A 14527-nucleotide genomic window follows, 5' to 3' on the forward strand; every position below is an offset into this window, starting at 1 on the left:
CCACCATCTTGTTACATCGCCGGAGTCAAACACCCGGTCGAGCGAGCGTGTTGAGCTGGTTCGTTGAGGCTGATCGTGAGGGAACGCTCCGGAGAGGTCAACAACAACCTGCTTGTGCTAGCTCCGCGAGGCTGAACGCGCACACCACCATCTTGTTACATCGCCGGAGTCAAACACCCGGTCGAGCGAGCGTGTTGAGCTGGTTCGTTGAGGCTGATCGTGAGGGAACGCTCCGGAGAGGTCAACAACAACCTGCTTGTGCTAGCTCCGCGAGGCTGAACGCGCACACCACCATCTTGTTACATCGCCGGAGTCACCCGGTCGAGCGTTGCATCGGCGAGGCAGAAGCACCCGTACTCAGCCAACGACAATTTCGAACGGTCTGTCACGGTAAATTTGTTGCTCCAGAATCGCTAGTGAAATTGACTTTTTTTCCAGTTCCAGACCAGCAGGAAGCCGACGTTGAACGCAAGGGAACCGACGTTGAACGCAAGGGAACCGACTGTGCCCGCCCACAATCATCCGGGTCGACGCGCCGGACAGAACAACAATCTGCGAGCTGGTTCGTGGAGGCTGCACGTGAGGGAACGCGCCGGAGAGGTCAACAACAACCTGCTTGTGCGAGGCTGAACGCGCACACCACCATCTTGTTACATCGCCGGAGTCAAACACCCGGTCGAGCGTTGCATCGGCGAGGCAGAAGCACCCGTACTCAGCCAGGAAATTGAACTCGTCCCTATTCAGCCTACAACCAACTTGCTCACCGTTCACCGTTCTAATCTTCCCAGCTGTCGTAATTCGACTGGTTTGAAGAACTTGGACTCCTGGCGCAAAGGGCAACGTTAGCGGTAAGTACGTAAAGTTTGTTTTATGTAACTACCTAGCAGGTCTCTCAGATTTCGGTCATTCGTTTTTTTTTTGTAGTTTTTAATCCGACTGAAACTTTTTTGGTGCTTTCGGTATGCCCAAAGAAGCCATTTGCATTATTAGTTTGTCCATATAATTTTCCATACACATTTGGCAGCTGCCCATACAAAAATGTATGGAAATTCAAAAATCTTTATCTTTTGAAGGAAACAAAAATTTTTATTTTTATTTTTTTTTGAAATATTGGTCGCAAAAATTATTCAACTTCGTTTTTCGATGTAAAATCAAATTTGCAATCACAAAGTACTTTAGTGAAATTTTGATAAAGTGCACCGTTTTCAAGTTAAAGCCATTTTTAGGTAACTTTTTTAAAAGTAGTCGCAGTTTTTTTTAATTAGTGCACATGTTTGCCCACTTTTGAAAAAAAAAATTGAAAGCTGATATTTTGCTTTTTTTTATTGATTCGATTGATTTCTAAGTCACCCCAAAAAAAAAACAACATTTTCTAACGTCGATATCTCAGCAACTGATGGTTCGATAAACAATTTAAAAAAATGAAACATTCGTGACATTTTTCGATCTTTTCGAAAACAATATTTTCAAAACAATTAAATCAAGACTTACATTTCAAAAGGGCGTAATATTGATATATATATATTTGCATGGCAATATCTCAGCAACTAAGGGTCTTATCAACAAAGTTCAAAAAAGCAAAATATGAAAACTGACTTAAAAAAATCTTGAAAAATTAGATTTTCAAACTCTCCCTAATCGTGAACCACCCACAACTCTCCTGAAGACAGAAAAGCTCCAAAACTTCACCATTTTCCGGAAAATCCATTTTCCATTTAATTTTGCGATCTGTACCACTTTGGAATGCTCTTACACTTAGGCCGTAGGAACAATGTCGTACCGCCCCTTCAAATTTTTCCCCACGAATAAGGAATGGAGGCAGAATTTCCAGAATATGTGAATTTTGTACGCTTTTTTTCTAATTCTGTGAAGGTTTTCCTTCGATGGGAGAGAGAAAGAGAAACTGAACAATCAAATAAATTCGCAAGTTCACAAGAGATGTAAGCAGTCATTGCACTGAATGTTGAATACAAGTTTGCACGCAAGTTTGAATTTGATGAAATCTTTCCCCAGAGTATTTCAGACTGGTGGAGAAGCATGGTTTTAATGAACAAGTTTTCATGCGAATGCCAGCGCCCTTTGTAAACTAATCGATTATTTCTATTGTTTTTCACTAAGGCTGGTAAACATCTGATTCATTTTTTTTTGTCCAAGTCGAGGTAAAATTCGTCATTTTTTTCAAAAAAAAAGGACATTTTTTCAAAAAATCAGATCTTTGCGCCATTTTAGCTTTTTGGCCTGTTATATGAAATGTTTAGAGTTATAAAAAATATGCCTCCGTATGAAAACTTAGATGCGGTTGTGGAGGTCTCGGGACCAGAGAGCCTATGTCTGAAAATATTTTTATCGGATTCCAGCGAATCAGCAATCAGGGTTTGCTCGGGAAACAGCATGTAATTCCATCGAGCACCTAATGTTGGATACCGAGCCTCGTAGCCTAGTGGTAACGCTTCCACCTCGTATGCGGTAGAACGGGGTTCAACTCCCGCCTCTGACTGTCACACCTGGTGATCTTTTCCCTTCTGGATCCGTTTGCTAAGTAAAGGGAAGGTAGTGTATCTGAGAAGGCGACCTATGGGTTGTTTACATTATCCTAAACATAAAGTTAAAAATAGCCACTTAGTCCACTTTGTAAATGCAGCCCCAATACTCTTCATTGGTCATGGGAAAATTGAATTTTTACAGACAGAACATGTTTAAGTTACAGAAATTTCTCTAAAGGTGCTCTCAAAAACTCGTTTCGTGGTGTACAGATGGCGCCCTTCCCGTTTCAACTTAAGTTCACATAAAAATGCTGTTTAGTTATCCGGTTTTCACAGTTTTTTAATCCATCAGCCAAGAAAACCAAGACAAATTTCGGATATAATAACTAAAACAATTATTTTCAAAACCCAATACCATTTCTGTTTATTTGCATCAAGTTACAATATACATAGTTCCGTTTTCTTTTTCTTCTAATTGTTGTTTTTTTATTTATCTTCGTATGATCAACACATGTATTACTAACAAACCAAAACTCGAAAGCTGGTTGGTGTGCACCAATTCTTCCCCACGCACACTTTCCCACTACTCTCCAACTAAACGGTTCTCCAAACACAAGCATCTTTGACCTCTACAAAGCGCGAATAATTGTGTATTTGTGTATGTGTGTTTGCTTTTGTTTCAGTGTGTCAGTGGTGTCATTGTTTTGTTGTACGGTACACGAATTGATCTTGAATTACTTTTTTTAAATCACACTCCCCTTTTCTTGATGTTTTGAAATTTTTCCTCATGATATGCCAAAATTTACTATTTTCGCTAGCGCATTTTTCTGTGTTGTGTGTGAGTTTTTGTGTGTATTAGTGTATTTAACTTCTATACATGGTGGATTTCTCTAGAGTTAGATGTCAAGGGAGGAAAGTAGGCACAAAAACTGACGAAACTAAGGACGAATCTCTAAATATGTCTGGTTTAGGGTAAATCCTAGCACGATTGTTTGCACATCACATTGTCTTGAACATTTATAAGCGGATTTTAGTTTTGTCTCATTTACTTTCTCTAAGTTTTTTTTTTTAGTTTATTTACACAGAGAGTTGCGTGGCTGGTGCATTTGCTCTGATTTGTTTTAGTGTTGAAATTAAAATTGAAGTTCGAAAATTAAACAATGATTTTTTTTATATTTTCTCTTTTTTCAGTTCGTTACAGAGAACATGAATGTTTAAATGTTTCGCGTGACTTTTATGATAAAATCTGATTATATACAGTATACTTGTTTTTATTACACTCTGTTTCGTTTGTCTCTCTATTATTGGTTTGTGTTTCTGCGCAGACGAAAATAAATGCTTCATTGTACAAATAAACTACTCGGTTCATTTCTAAAGACAGCTCACTTTTTTTTTGTTTACTAATTAGTTTGTGTATGCTCCAAAAAGTTTCGCTACCAAAAATCAAAACATGGATGTTACAAAAATCTCTTTCGCTACCGTTGTAAATACCTGACGACATTTTAAATGTTTTCTTTTTTACTTTCTGTCTGTTTTTGTTTTACTTCTTCTTTTTCACTATGGCTAACGCTAACTGAAAAAATATTTCCTACACTTTATTTCGCCTGCACGAATGCGCCCAAGCACAGTTAACAGATACTCGTTTTGTTGAGTTTTGCTACATTTACCGTTTTATGTGTGTGTTTTGTTTTGTTTTCCTTTCCTACAGCATCTGTATTAGTTTGCCTCTGTCGACGCTCCTTTTGTTTGCATGTATTCGTGACGACTAGCGCTTCCACCTCCACGCACACACGTTCTATTGTTAAAGTTGGTTAAAGTTTTTTTTCATCTCTCTTTTTTTTTTGTAAAGCACTTGAAATGTATGACAATACCAGGGCTAACCAAAACCATCAGAAAACGTGTTTGCTTTGTATTTTCACCAGAGGTCCACAATCAAAGTTTGAATCGCTTTCTGTTGCCTTTGTTTTTGAGTACGTGTGTTGTTTAGCTGTTTTCCCTGTATTGTTTCATACAAAATTGTTTTCATTAGTCGTTTTTAAATTAAGGTTTTTAGTTATATTTGGTTTCCAGCAGCGTTTTGTTAGACTTTTAAGGGCTAAATAAAGTATTATGCGTCTTTCAACTATACAATAGAATAACTTAAGAACTTTCAAACAAGAAGCATTGGTAAGCAACATGTAGGTAGACGAACGTGCAATGAGTGAGTTGTATAACTGTTTTGTGAGTGCCCTTCCACACTCACACAGATCAGGATGCCGCTTTCGATTTATTGAAATAGTTTCGCATTGATATGATGTTGTTATTGTTCTCGTTTATCTTTCACGTTCTTTTTTTGCTTGTCGTCGATATACTTTTGTTTCACTTTTTACGGAACAAACTTGAAGCGGAACTAAAACAGGAAAACAAAAGGCAAGAAGAGTATTTATTGCCCAAGGCGGAGATATGAATTGACTTAAATGGTTTTCGGTTTGTTGACTGGGATTTCTGACCACTTCGCTTTTTGGTCGGTAAAACTTTTGTTACATATATTTGACGGCATTTTCTTCTTCCGATGCAATCTCTGATGGGTGTCTCAATCGGTACAAAAAATGTATTTTTCAAAATTAAATTGTTGTTTCTGCTTTATTCAAGAAAATTAAACTCACAATCTATTCCATTGTACTTAGCCTCGCCAAAGCCTTCAAACTCAAAATTCCTACCACTTACAAACACTAAATATTACATTTTATCAGTACCTAAGGCCTTAAATACTAGTTTTAATCCTAAATGTTTTTCATCTTATATAAAAAATTCATTTAGTCTAAATCGGTGTGTAGTTTAATTGGACTCATTCGTGCTTTCACTCTCTCACCGTTCTTCACTCACTCTCAAACACTCCAATGACTCTCTATTTACTAATGCTACTCTCCCGTTTTTCCTCTTCCTGCTCACTCGTACCCTCATCTCACTCACACGCTGAATAACTACGCATGGACGTTCAATTGATGTTACTGCTGGTGTTGATGGCGGCAGTGCTGCCAGCGAGCCGCTTCTGCTGCCACCAGCCGCCGGGACGCTCGCCGTCGTCCTAAATTCACCTTCATGGGGCGCCCGGTTCGACGTTGTGCGCCGTGCCCAGTATCGTCGAGTCGAAGTTGAGCCGCAGCTCGCCGGCCAGTATCAGCTCGGAGATGCAGCCCACGATGCCGGCCGTGTACCGCTGGCGGGTGTAGAACGGGGCCGCCGGGAGGCCACCTGCCGGGGGGAAAGAGAGAGAATTTTGTAATTTGCGATTTGAACTATTTTGTAAATTTTTAAGCTTCAGGTGACTTAAACAAAACAAGAAAATGTAAAACAATAGCTGGCTTCCCCCGCTACCTTTCCACCGTTCGGGATTAGTTGCAAATCTTTTTGAATAGGTCCTATAAACATATGAAGCACAATAGCATATAAGGCTTACTAGGCCCAGTGAGAAAAATATAATTTAAGCCAAAAATGACAAACTTCTCGTCACAGTGTCCAGATGCAAACAATAGAGTTAACTAAGACCGAGCTCACACACTAGCACCTCATGTGTTTTGCTGACGGGTACAAAATTTAACCTCAATCTTTTTCGTGTACGTACACGCAATACATGCGCACGTAGATAACTCTATGATCGAGCTCGAGCTGTCACTGCCCTGCGAAGTATGTTGGCTGACATATCGGACGGTCTGGCAAAAAAAAGCTAGAGTCGCCTGACAAAAGAAAAATGCTAGAAAGAGATGGGAAATCTGATGCAAACAAACGTCCAGCTGCCTTGTAAACATACTTTGAATGTATTAGTAAATTTCTGGTTGGAATAGATTCGTTCGGTTATGCGTGAGTGATTTCTGATCTTTGAACTGAAAATCAGGTCCCTTGAATAGGACCCTTTAAAAAAAAACCCAAGAAATAGTTGCAGCTGTCGAAATTCTTAAGCGCCCTTTTTAAATGTTGCTCCAGAAATGTGCGTCCAATTTTCAATGTTCAAAAGTAGATGATTGTGAAATTTTCGGATCTTTCGATGACAACTATTTTCAAAAATTTCAAATTAACCATAACTATTTATTTTCGACCATATCCAATGTTAAGGTTAATTTAAACATTTTTAGATTTTTTATTCGGGAGATCGGAGAATTTTACGATAATTATTTATTTTTTGACATTGCAAATCGGACGCATATTTCCTTAGTTCCGAAACATTAGTTGATCAAACAGGAACATGAATTTTTATAGCTAAACATTTTTAATCGGATACAACTCGAAAGCGATGCACGATATCTAAATGTACGTAAAGTGCCGCTCGATTGCAAATTTAACTTAACATTTTCGATTTTTCCATGTATCAAGGCTCAAAAAATGAAATTCTTTGTCATGTGAAACATAAAAATTCGATTTCCCTAAAATAATTATTAAGAGTGTAACTTTTTTTTGAGTAGTCTTAAGGCCAGAGAATCGCCGCACCCCTTAAAAGTTTTCCCAAAAAATAAAAAAGCAAACAAATAAATATTGACTGGAATTGTTATTCTCATTGTAAAAAAACATGTAAAATTGATTGTTTGTAAATACATTGTAGGGTATTTTAACCATTAGTGGACCCCCTAGTAGAGCCGAAGCGCATTTTTTACAGTTTTTCAATATTTTAAGCACTTTTTCATAACCCTTTGTACAAAACAATGAAATCTGAAGTCTTTTGAACAATTTCGACTATTTGTTCCATCAGTTATTTGTTTTTGAGCAGAAAAATAGCCATTTGAAAATAAAGTGTTTTTTTGCCTGTTATGGACCATCTTTTCCCATAGTGGACCCGGATCCATTATAGGAAAACTGTTATTTTTATACAAAATTTAACCGATATTTGATGTTTTGATGCATGGAGTAGGTCTTATGATAGATATAATGAATAACAGTTGAATTTGCTCACTTTTCATCATAAACAAAAATGTTTTGTTAACAATTTTGACCTAAACAAAAAAAAACCCTAACATTTATTTCCGAAAAAGATCAGCGAAAACGTTTTAAAAACTACTGTAACCCATCAAATGATTTAAAAAGTAATTTTGATGCAATTTTTTCCATATTAATAACATAAATGAGCAACTCTCTACGAAATCGGCCGATTTCGATCATTTTTATTTTTTGTATTTTTTGATTTGACTTAAACATTGTAAGGGCCTTCCCTATGACCAAAGAAGCTATTTTGCGTCATTGGTTCACCCATACAAGTCTCCATTCTATTTTGGCTGCTGTCCATACAAAAATGGTATGTAAATATTCAAACAGCTGTAAAATTGAGAATTTTCTGATCTTCGGCAAAGTTGTAGGTATTGTTGAGGACTTTTGAGAAAAAATAGGTACACGGAAAAAAATTGATTTTTTGATATGTTTTAGGGGACAAAAACCTGCAACTTTTGAGACATGGTCAAAAAATCTGCCGCCGAGTTATGAATTTTTGAAAAAACAGTGATTTTTGGAAAAAATCGAAGTTTCATGCAAAAACAAGTTTGGCATTATTTTTTAATGCAAAATTGAATTTACAATCGAAATGTACTCTACAGATTTTTTGATAAAGGGCCTCCGTTTTCAAGAAATAGCCACCGAAAGTTTGATTTTAGCGAAATATTTGCAGTTTTTTTCAATTTTTAAAAATAGTGACCATAAGTGACCATTTCAAAAAATATTTTTTTTGAGAAGTTCAGAAAATTTGCTATAAAATTGTCTAAGAGACATTGAAGATTGGACTTCGGGTTGCTGAGATAGAGTCGCTTTAAGAAAAAGAAACACGAAAATTGAAGTTTTCTTAATCTCACCAAAATAACCCACCATTTTCTAATGACGATATCTCAGCAACTAATGGTCCGATTATAATCGATAACGTACCCTACACAACAAAAACAGGGAAGGAAAATCCTGCCTGTAAAAGGCTCAATTGTTGAAAATGGCTTATTGTTACGAACGGAAGTGTTAAAAGTACTTAAAAAACAATTCATAAATTTTTGGAAACTAAAAAAATAGTTAAACATATTATCAAACAAATCTTGATAAACAAGACAATTTCAATATTCCTAAGTGACATGATATTCTCATTAAAATGAGTTTAAATCGGAAAACGGTATGCATTTCGAATTATTTGGACAATTTTTCACTAGAAAAATATAATTTTACTTTGTAAATAATAAATTATTTGTGATTTTGAAACAAAATTCAAGAAATAATTATACGTTTTATTTTATCGCCGACAACAGCCAATACAAGCTAACAATTAAAAAAAAAATTCTTTGAATTTGGGAGCATTTGCAAAAGAACTAATTTCATATAAATTTCGAAAACTTTTGATTCGTGCTTTGAATGCAACTTTAAATGCAATTTGAATCAATATTTTTATAAACAAAAACAATTTTAGCAAATTTTGCCAAAATTTTTAAGTTTTACCATCTTACCTAAAATGTATATATATTTTGTCGTAGCAGCAACCTTTGTGATGGTGCATATGCCGTTAAAATAAAATTGGAATAATTAAAATCTGATCTGAATAATTAAAATCTGATCGGAATGCAAAATAAGCATTTTTAACGCACGAGAAATGAAAAACGGATTTGTTCTATTCTTTGTTTCAAAAATATGGCTATTTGAAAAAAGAGATTTTTTTTGGAAAATTTACGAAAATCGCAAAACTTTAAGGCAGTCCTAAAAATGCTGTATCTCAAGATTCTTGCATGTCTTGATAGTATAAATATTGAAGTGCTTCAAAAGAAAATTCAAATGCAATCAGGGATGGAATAATCTCGAAAAAATCAATTTCGCTAGCGAACTTTTTTCACCCACGAAAGAGAGAGGAGGAAAATCACACAAAAGAAAATTGCTCCCGAAATTCTCCAAGAATATCAATCTGCTGATGAATTTTTGTGAATTTCCTTGTCAGCAGCACTCAATAATATTTATTTCACTTTATTTACACACATTGCCCATCTACAAAATGTGACAGATCATTTTTCGACGTGTGACGTTACACTTGCAGGTGTAGTAGTAAAAAAGATGTTCCACCGAATAATCAAGATGATGATTTTTTTAGATTCTTTTTACCGATCTTTCGTGCGCGAGAGAGGAGAGCCATGCTCCCTTCGGATTTTTTCTCTTGATGAACATCCAAAGATTTTCTTTTGATGATGATTATTCCATCGCTGAATGCAATAAAGATTATTTGATTTCGTCAAGCTTTACGAAAATGCGAGCAATTTTTTAGATTTTTGATGTTTTTGAACTTCAGTTCCCGTTTTACCCCCACTTCTTTTAATCGCTAATATTTGGAATAATTAAGGCACTTTCAATCAAATTAATTTATTTGACTTTGTTTGCAAACATTGCTCATCTACCAAAAGATTAAATCGGTGCTCCATTGACTAATCCAGATCTAGATTTTTTAAGAGGACCTTTGAGCCGTTGTCTTTTATATGTTTATAAAGCCTTAAAAAACTCTAGAGATGATGATTTTTTTAGTTACATTTTACCGATCTTTCGTGGGCGAGCGATAAAGATGTTCCCTCCCGATTTTTTCTCTTGATGAACGTCAAAAGATTTTCTTTTGACGAAGATTCTTCGATCGCTCTTAAAAATTATTTAAAAATTTGAAGATTTTTATGCTAAAATATTAGAAATATATTTTGTTTTGCAGACAACTGAAATCGTGGTCAACAAAATTCACCAAATTTACAAACATTTCGTTTTATAATTTCAATTTCATTGTTTTGCCCTTATTCTTCATTTGATCATGACAATAGCCGAGAGACACACACTGGGTAAAAAATGCAACAGCTTTATTAAAGTAAAAAAAATCAAAATTTACCTTTTAATCCGTGAAAAAGTGCCCAAACAACCAGTTCAAGGTTGTTTTTCCCGGAAATTTACCTCACAGCTAAACAAAAACCAACTATTGCGCGGCCTGTACATGTATTTCTGCATGTACGTGTGAGCCTGCCAACGAAAAACCGAAAACAAATTCGAGAGCTTATATTCGAAAATATCCGCAAAACTGGATCAAAATGGGATTATTTCGATGACCGGGGCCGGCAAATCCGTGTGTTTGTGTGGATAGTGTTTGCATGTGTGTTAATTAATAATCAAATTTGGTTTCGGTATTTTATGACTGTTTGATTAGAGCAAAGCTTGGAGCGGAACTGTTTCGTGCCAAAACAAGTACTCATGTGTGTGTGTTTGTGTGTTGTGCTGAGCACTGTATGTGTGCTAGTGTGAGCATAGCCAATTGAATGGGTAATTAGTTGACTCTGTGGTTCCAGTGTAGTGGTCCTAGATGAAAGTTGATTGAATTGTAAATTACGAACATGATCATGATTATGGCTTATGGAATGTAAACAGGGTAAGCTTTTGAAAGTGTTATTGATTGATATTTTTAAAATGGGTTTATTCATTGGAAAAATCAACATCAATAGCAGAGCATGTTCATCAAAAAATCTAATAAAAACCTTTAAAATGTTTAAACAGTTTTCAAGCTATCCATTTTCCCGTTGAACCCTTCACAAGCCGCAATGTTGGTTTGTTGTGGTTGGACGAAAAATTTCTAATTTCATCGAAAGTACACATCAATGCTCTGTTTCATCCTCCTTACAACCCCTTGGAAATCGGCCAACCCAACCCTAGCCAGTTCAGTCAGCGATGGTCATAAACTGGAATTATACAGTTGAGCTGGGTTCATGAGCCCCAGTCGAGGTTGGTGTCTGTTGGAGCATTGAAAGATTTTAGTGTGGAGAAAAAGATTTCAGCATGATTTCACTCTAAATTTACGCTTTTTTGTATTAGTTTTCACTGGAAAAAATATTCAAAATTTTTTAATAATATTTTTTCAAAAAAATGTTAACAATTTTGTGTTTATAAAAAAATATTAACAAGTTAGAAACGACCTTTCCCACTGTGCCTTGATGAGAGCTTTAACTTCTATTGGTGGGGTGGCCAAAATACCATCATCATTCCTTTGTGCTGCCATAGTTCCAAGGACCTTGCTCTCTCAAAGCCCTTTTCCACTGCCTGATGCTTTCGCCAGAAAAGCAAATATTTTAAGTGGGCAGAAGCTCCACCAAGAGTCAGCTACTTTTTTTTTGGGAAATAAAGCTGATGGTTATGCTGTGTGCAGCTGGCTCGCAATATGTTGTACGATTTTAAAGCTTTTTGACTATTTTTTTTCTGTTGGCATGACCTCACTGTTTTCATGGTTAGTGATGGGCAAGATTCTTAGACACTGGCGATAGGGTTGAAGTTGACTCAAAGTTTAACATTAAGCTTGAAGTTCGCGGTGCTCTTTGAAATGGAGAGATGTTTATTGTGAGAGATTTTTGAAACATTCATTAGTGAGAATAGAGATTGAAGAATTTGATGCTGCAATTGTTGGCCTATTTTATGCTAGCATAAAATACTGAGAATATTAATTTTTGCAATTCCGTCGTGAAACTACTTACTTTTCCTGTCATTATTGAACGACGAAATAGCCTACTTTTCTGTACCAAAAATAACAGAATCGAATGGCAAAACTTTTCAAAATAAATGCTGAAAAGTTCTACTTTTCAATACTGCAATGGGGCTTTTTTCGAAAAGTAATACTTTTCAAAAAAAATTTGATTCAAACAATTTATTGACAAAATACATGAACATTTGACTTATAATTTTTCTCAATGGGTGTTTTTCTGAAATGCAAAAAATGTTGTATGGAACTCGTTGCAAAACTTATTTTTTTCAGCATTCGTCGTGTGTATCCAACTCTATGAACCTGGTTGGATAAATGAACGACTCGTGCTAAAAAAATCCTCTTTTTGCAACTTGTTGCATAAACTACTATTTCTAACGTTTTGCAGTGCCACGAAGTAGAACACTTCAAATTATCTCATCAGTATTTTAAATTATATTATAATGCGTAATAAATGCGTTAATTATTTTTGCAAGATAATACGAAGCAAGATAAAAAAGTGCGTTTGCTCTAGCATTTTATCTATAAATCTTAAATTTCTAGAATAACTTTAAATTAACACGGATTTGAATTCATTTTGTTTTGTTATAACTGGAGACCGAAGCATTTTTTAAATTCATTTGAGGGATTAAAAAATTTCCCAAAATATGGAAGCAATTTAAACCAGTTTAAAGAACAAAACAAAAATTGTTGCATTGAAAGCTGGAAACTCTATATGTAAAACAAATGTTTTCCTCCCCAGCTACACAGACAATAAATGATACACGCTAAAATTTTTTTTGGAGAATTTTAAATTCATTTTTCGCCACTAAAACTTGAATTACATAAAAACACTATTTTATTTTTTCTAATATGTTTTAAATGACATCAAATGCCAACTTTTCAGAAATTTCCAGAACGGGCAAAACATCTTTGACTGAGTTATAAATTTTGAATCAATATTGATTTTTTCAAAAAATCGAAAAATTGAATCGAATTTGCAATCAAAAAGTACCGACATCCCTCTTATTCGGAACAGTTTACCGATCGGCCAATGTTCAAAAAATCATAGCAAATCGATAATGATTCACTTTTACCTTCACAGCAAAAAATCCGATAGTAAAATCGCATGCAAAAGCATGCACATCACCTCGTCAAAATAAACACTTAATATTACACACTGCATGTACATTTTTTGCAAACACAAAAAAAGTTGCAACCGACGGGATTCAAACCCGGCACCAACAGTAAGGACTAGCGCCTTAGCTACCTCGGCCATCAGACCGATGAAAAGCTGTAAGGATAAACGCATATATGAGCTTGACATTTCGGTCAAGTAGGTTTCCCATACTGATGGGCTACATATTTCAGGGTGTAATATTACACAGAATTTCATAAAATAATGCAATATTTATTTTACACATAGGCCTTTTACTCGCAACTGGATTACTAACTTTTTAGCTGTGTTCATTTGAAAGCTTTTCTTGCGATCTTTCGGATGCTTCCCCTCCCCCCTTAACCCTCCCCCTAGACTATGGTCAGAGTCGAGGTACATAAACTTCAAAATGCAACGGCCTAAAGGTCCTAAAATTAGAAGGGTCTACAGAAAATATGCATTTGGCATGCTTTTGACAAATTATCACAAAAGTGTTCCTATTTTGTGGATGCTCCGAATATGTGAGATAACTTTTGATAAACTGCAGTGTTTTCAAGTTATAGCCATTTTCAGGTTACTTTTTTTAGTCGCAGCTATTCATTTTAATTAAATAAATGGCTATGAATGCCCACTTATGGAAAGTTTTTTTTTGAAAACCTGAGAAAATTATTTTTTTTTTGATTTTATGAACTTGGTTGATACGACCCTTAGTTGCTAATATACAAAGCACAGTGGGCGAAATGGAACCTAAATCGGACTTTATTGAACGTGGCTGGCTTCTTATCTAAAAAAATCCAGGGAATCGATTGGTGATTAGATGACCGCATAAAGCCTCCGCTCTAAATACAAACCGATTATCAAGAAAGAATGTAAAAAATGGGAAATTGGGGCAAAATGGATCCTTTGCCGTTTCGTGCGGTGGATGAAACCATCACCAATCGATTCCCTGGATTATTTAAGACAAGAAACACTATTTTTCATACCAGAGAACCAGACGCAATAAAGTCCGATTTTGGGTTCCATTTCGCCCACTGTGCAGCGGCTTAAAGAAATAGAAACAGGAAAATTGATGTTTTCTAAGTCTCACCCAAGCAACCAACTACTTTTTATGTCGATATCTCAGCAACTAATTGTTCGATTTTCAATGTTAAAATATGAAACATTCGTGAAATTTCCCGATATTTTCGAAATTTTTAAATCAAGACTAACATTTCAGAATAGCTGAATTGAATAATTGGCCCTTGCGACCAATATTTCGATGTTGAAAAATCTGTATTGATTGAAAAAATCATAACTCGGTCAAATTTCTTTTGCACATTCTAGAAATTCCTGAAAAGTTGGCATTTAATGTCCTCTAAAATATATCAGAAATTGAAAAATTAATAAAAACAGTGTTTCTTTTAAACTAAATAAAGTGAAAAAAGTGAAATTAAAAAT

At 35.5% G+C, this 14527-nt stretch overlaps 1 protein-coding gene across 1 annotated transcript in view; it reads right to left on the bottom strand.

Annotated features, from left to right (window-relative positions):
* Positions 1-3948: 3948 nt before the first annotated feature.
* Positions 3949-14527, bottom strand: part of LOC120427423 (pikachurin) — a 99228-nt gene continuing 88649 nt past the window's right edge. Inside the window, exon 13 of the mRNA XM_039592283.2 lies at positions 3949-5717. Within this exon, the coding sequence (XP_039448217.2) occupies positions 5563-5717 (155 nt within the window). The 3' untranslated portion in view covers positions 3949-5562. The remainder of the gene's footprint in view (positions 5718-14527) is intronic.

This window comes from Culex pipiens, chromosome 3, assembly GCF_016801865.2.
Source record: "Culex pipiens pallens isolate TS chromosome 3, TS_CPP_V2, whole genome shotgun sequence".
Taxonomy (NCBI): Eukaryota; Metazoa; Arthropoda; class Insecta; order Diptera; family Culicidae; genus Culex; species Culex pipiens.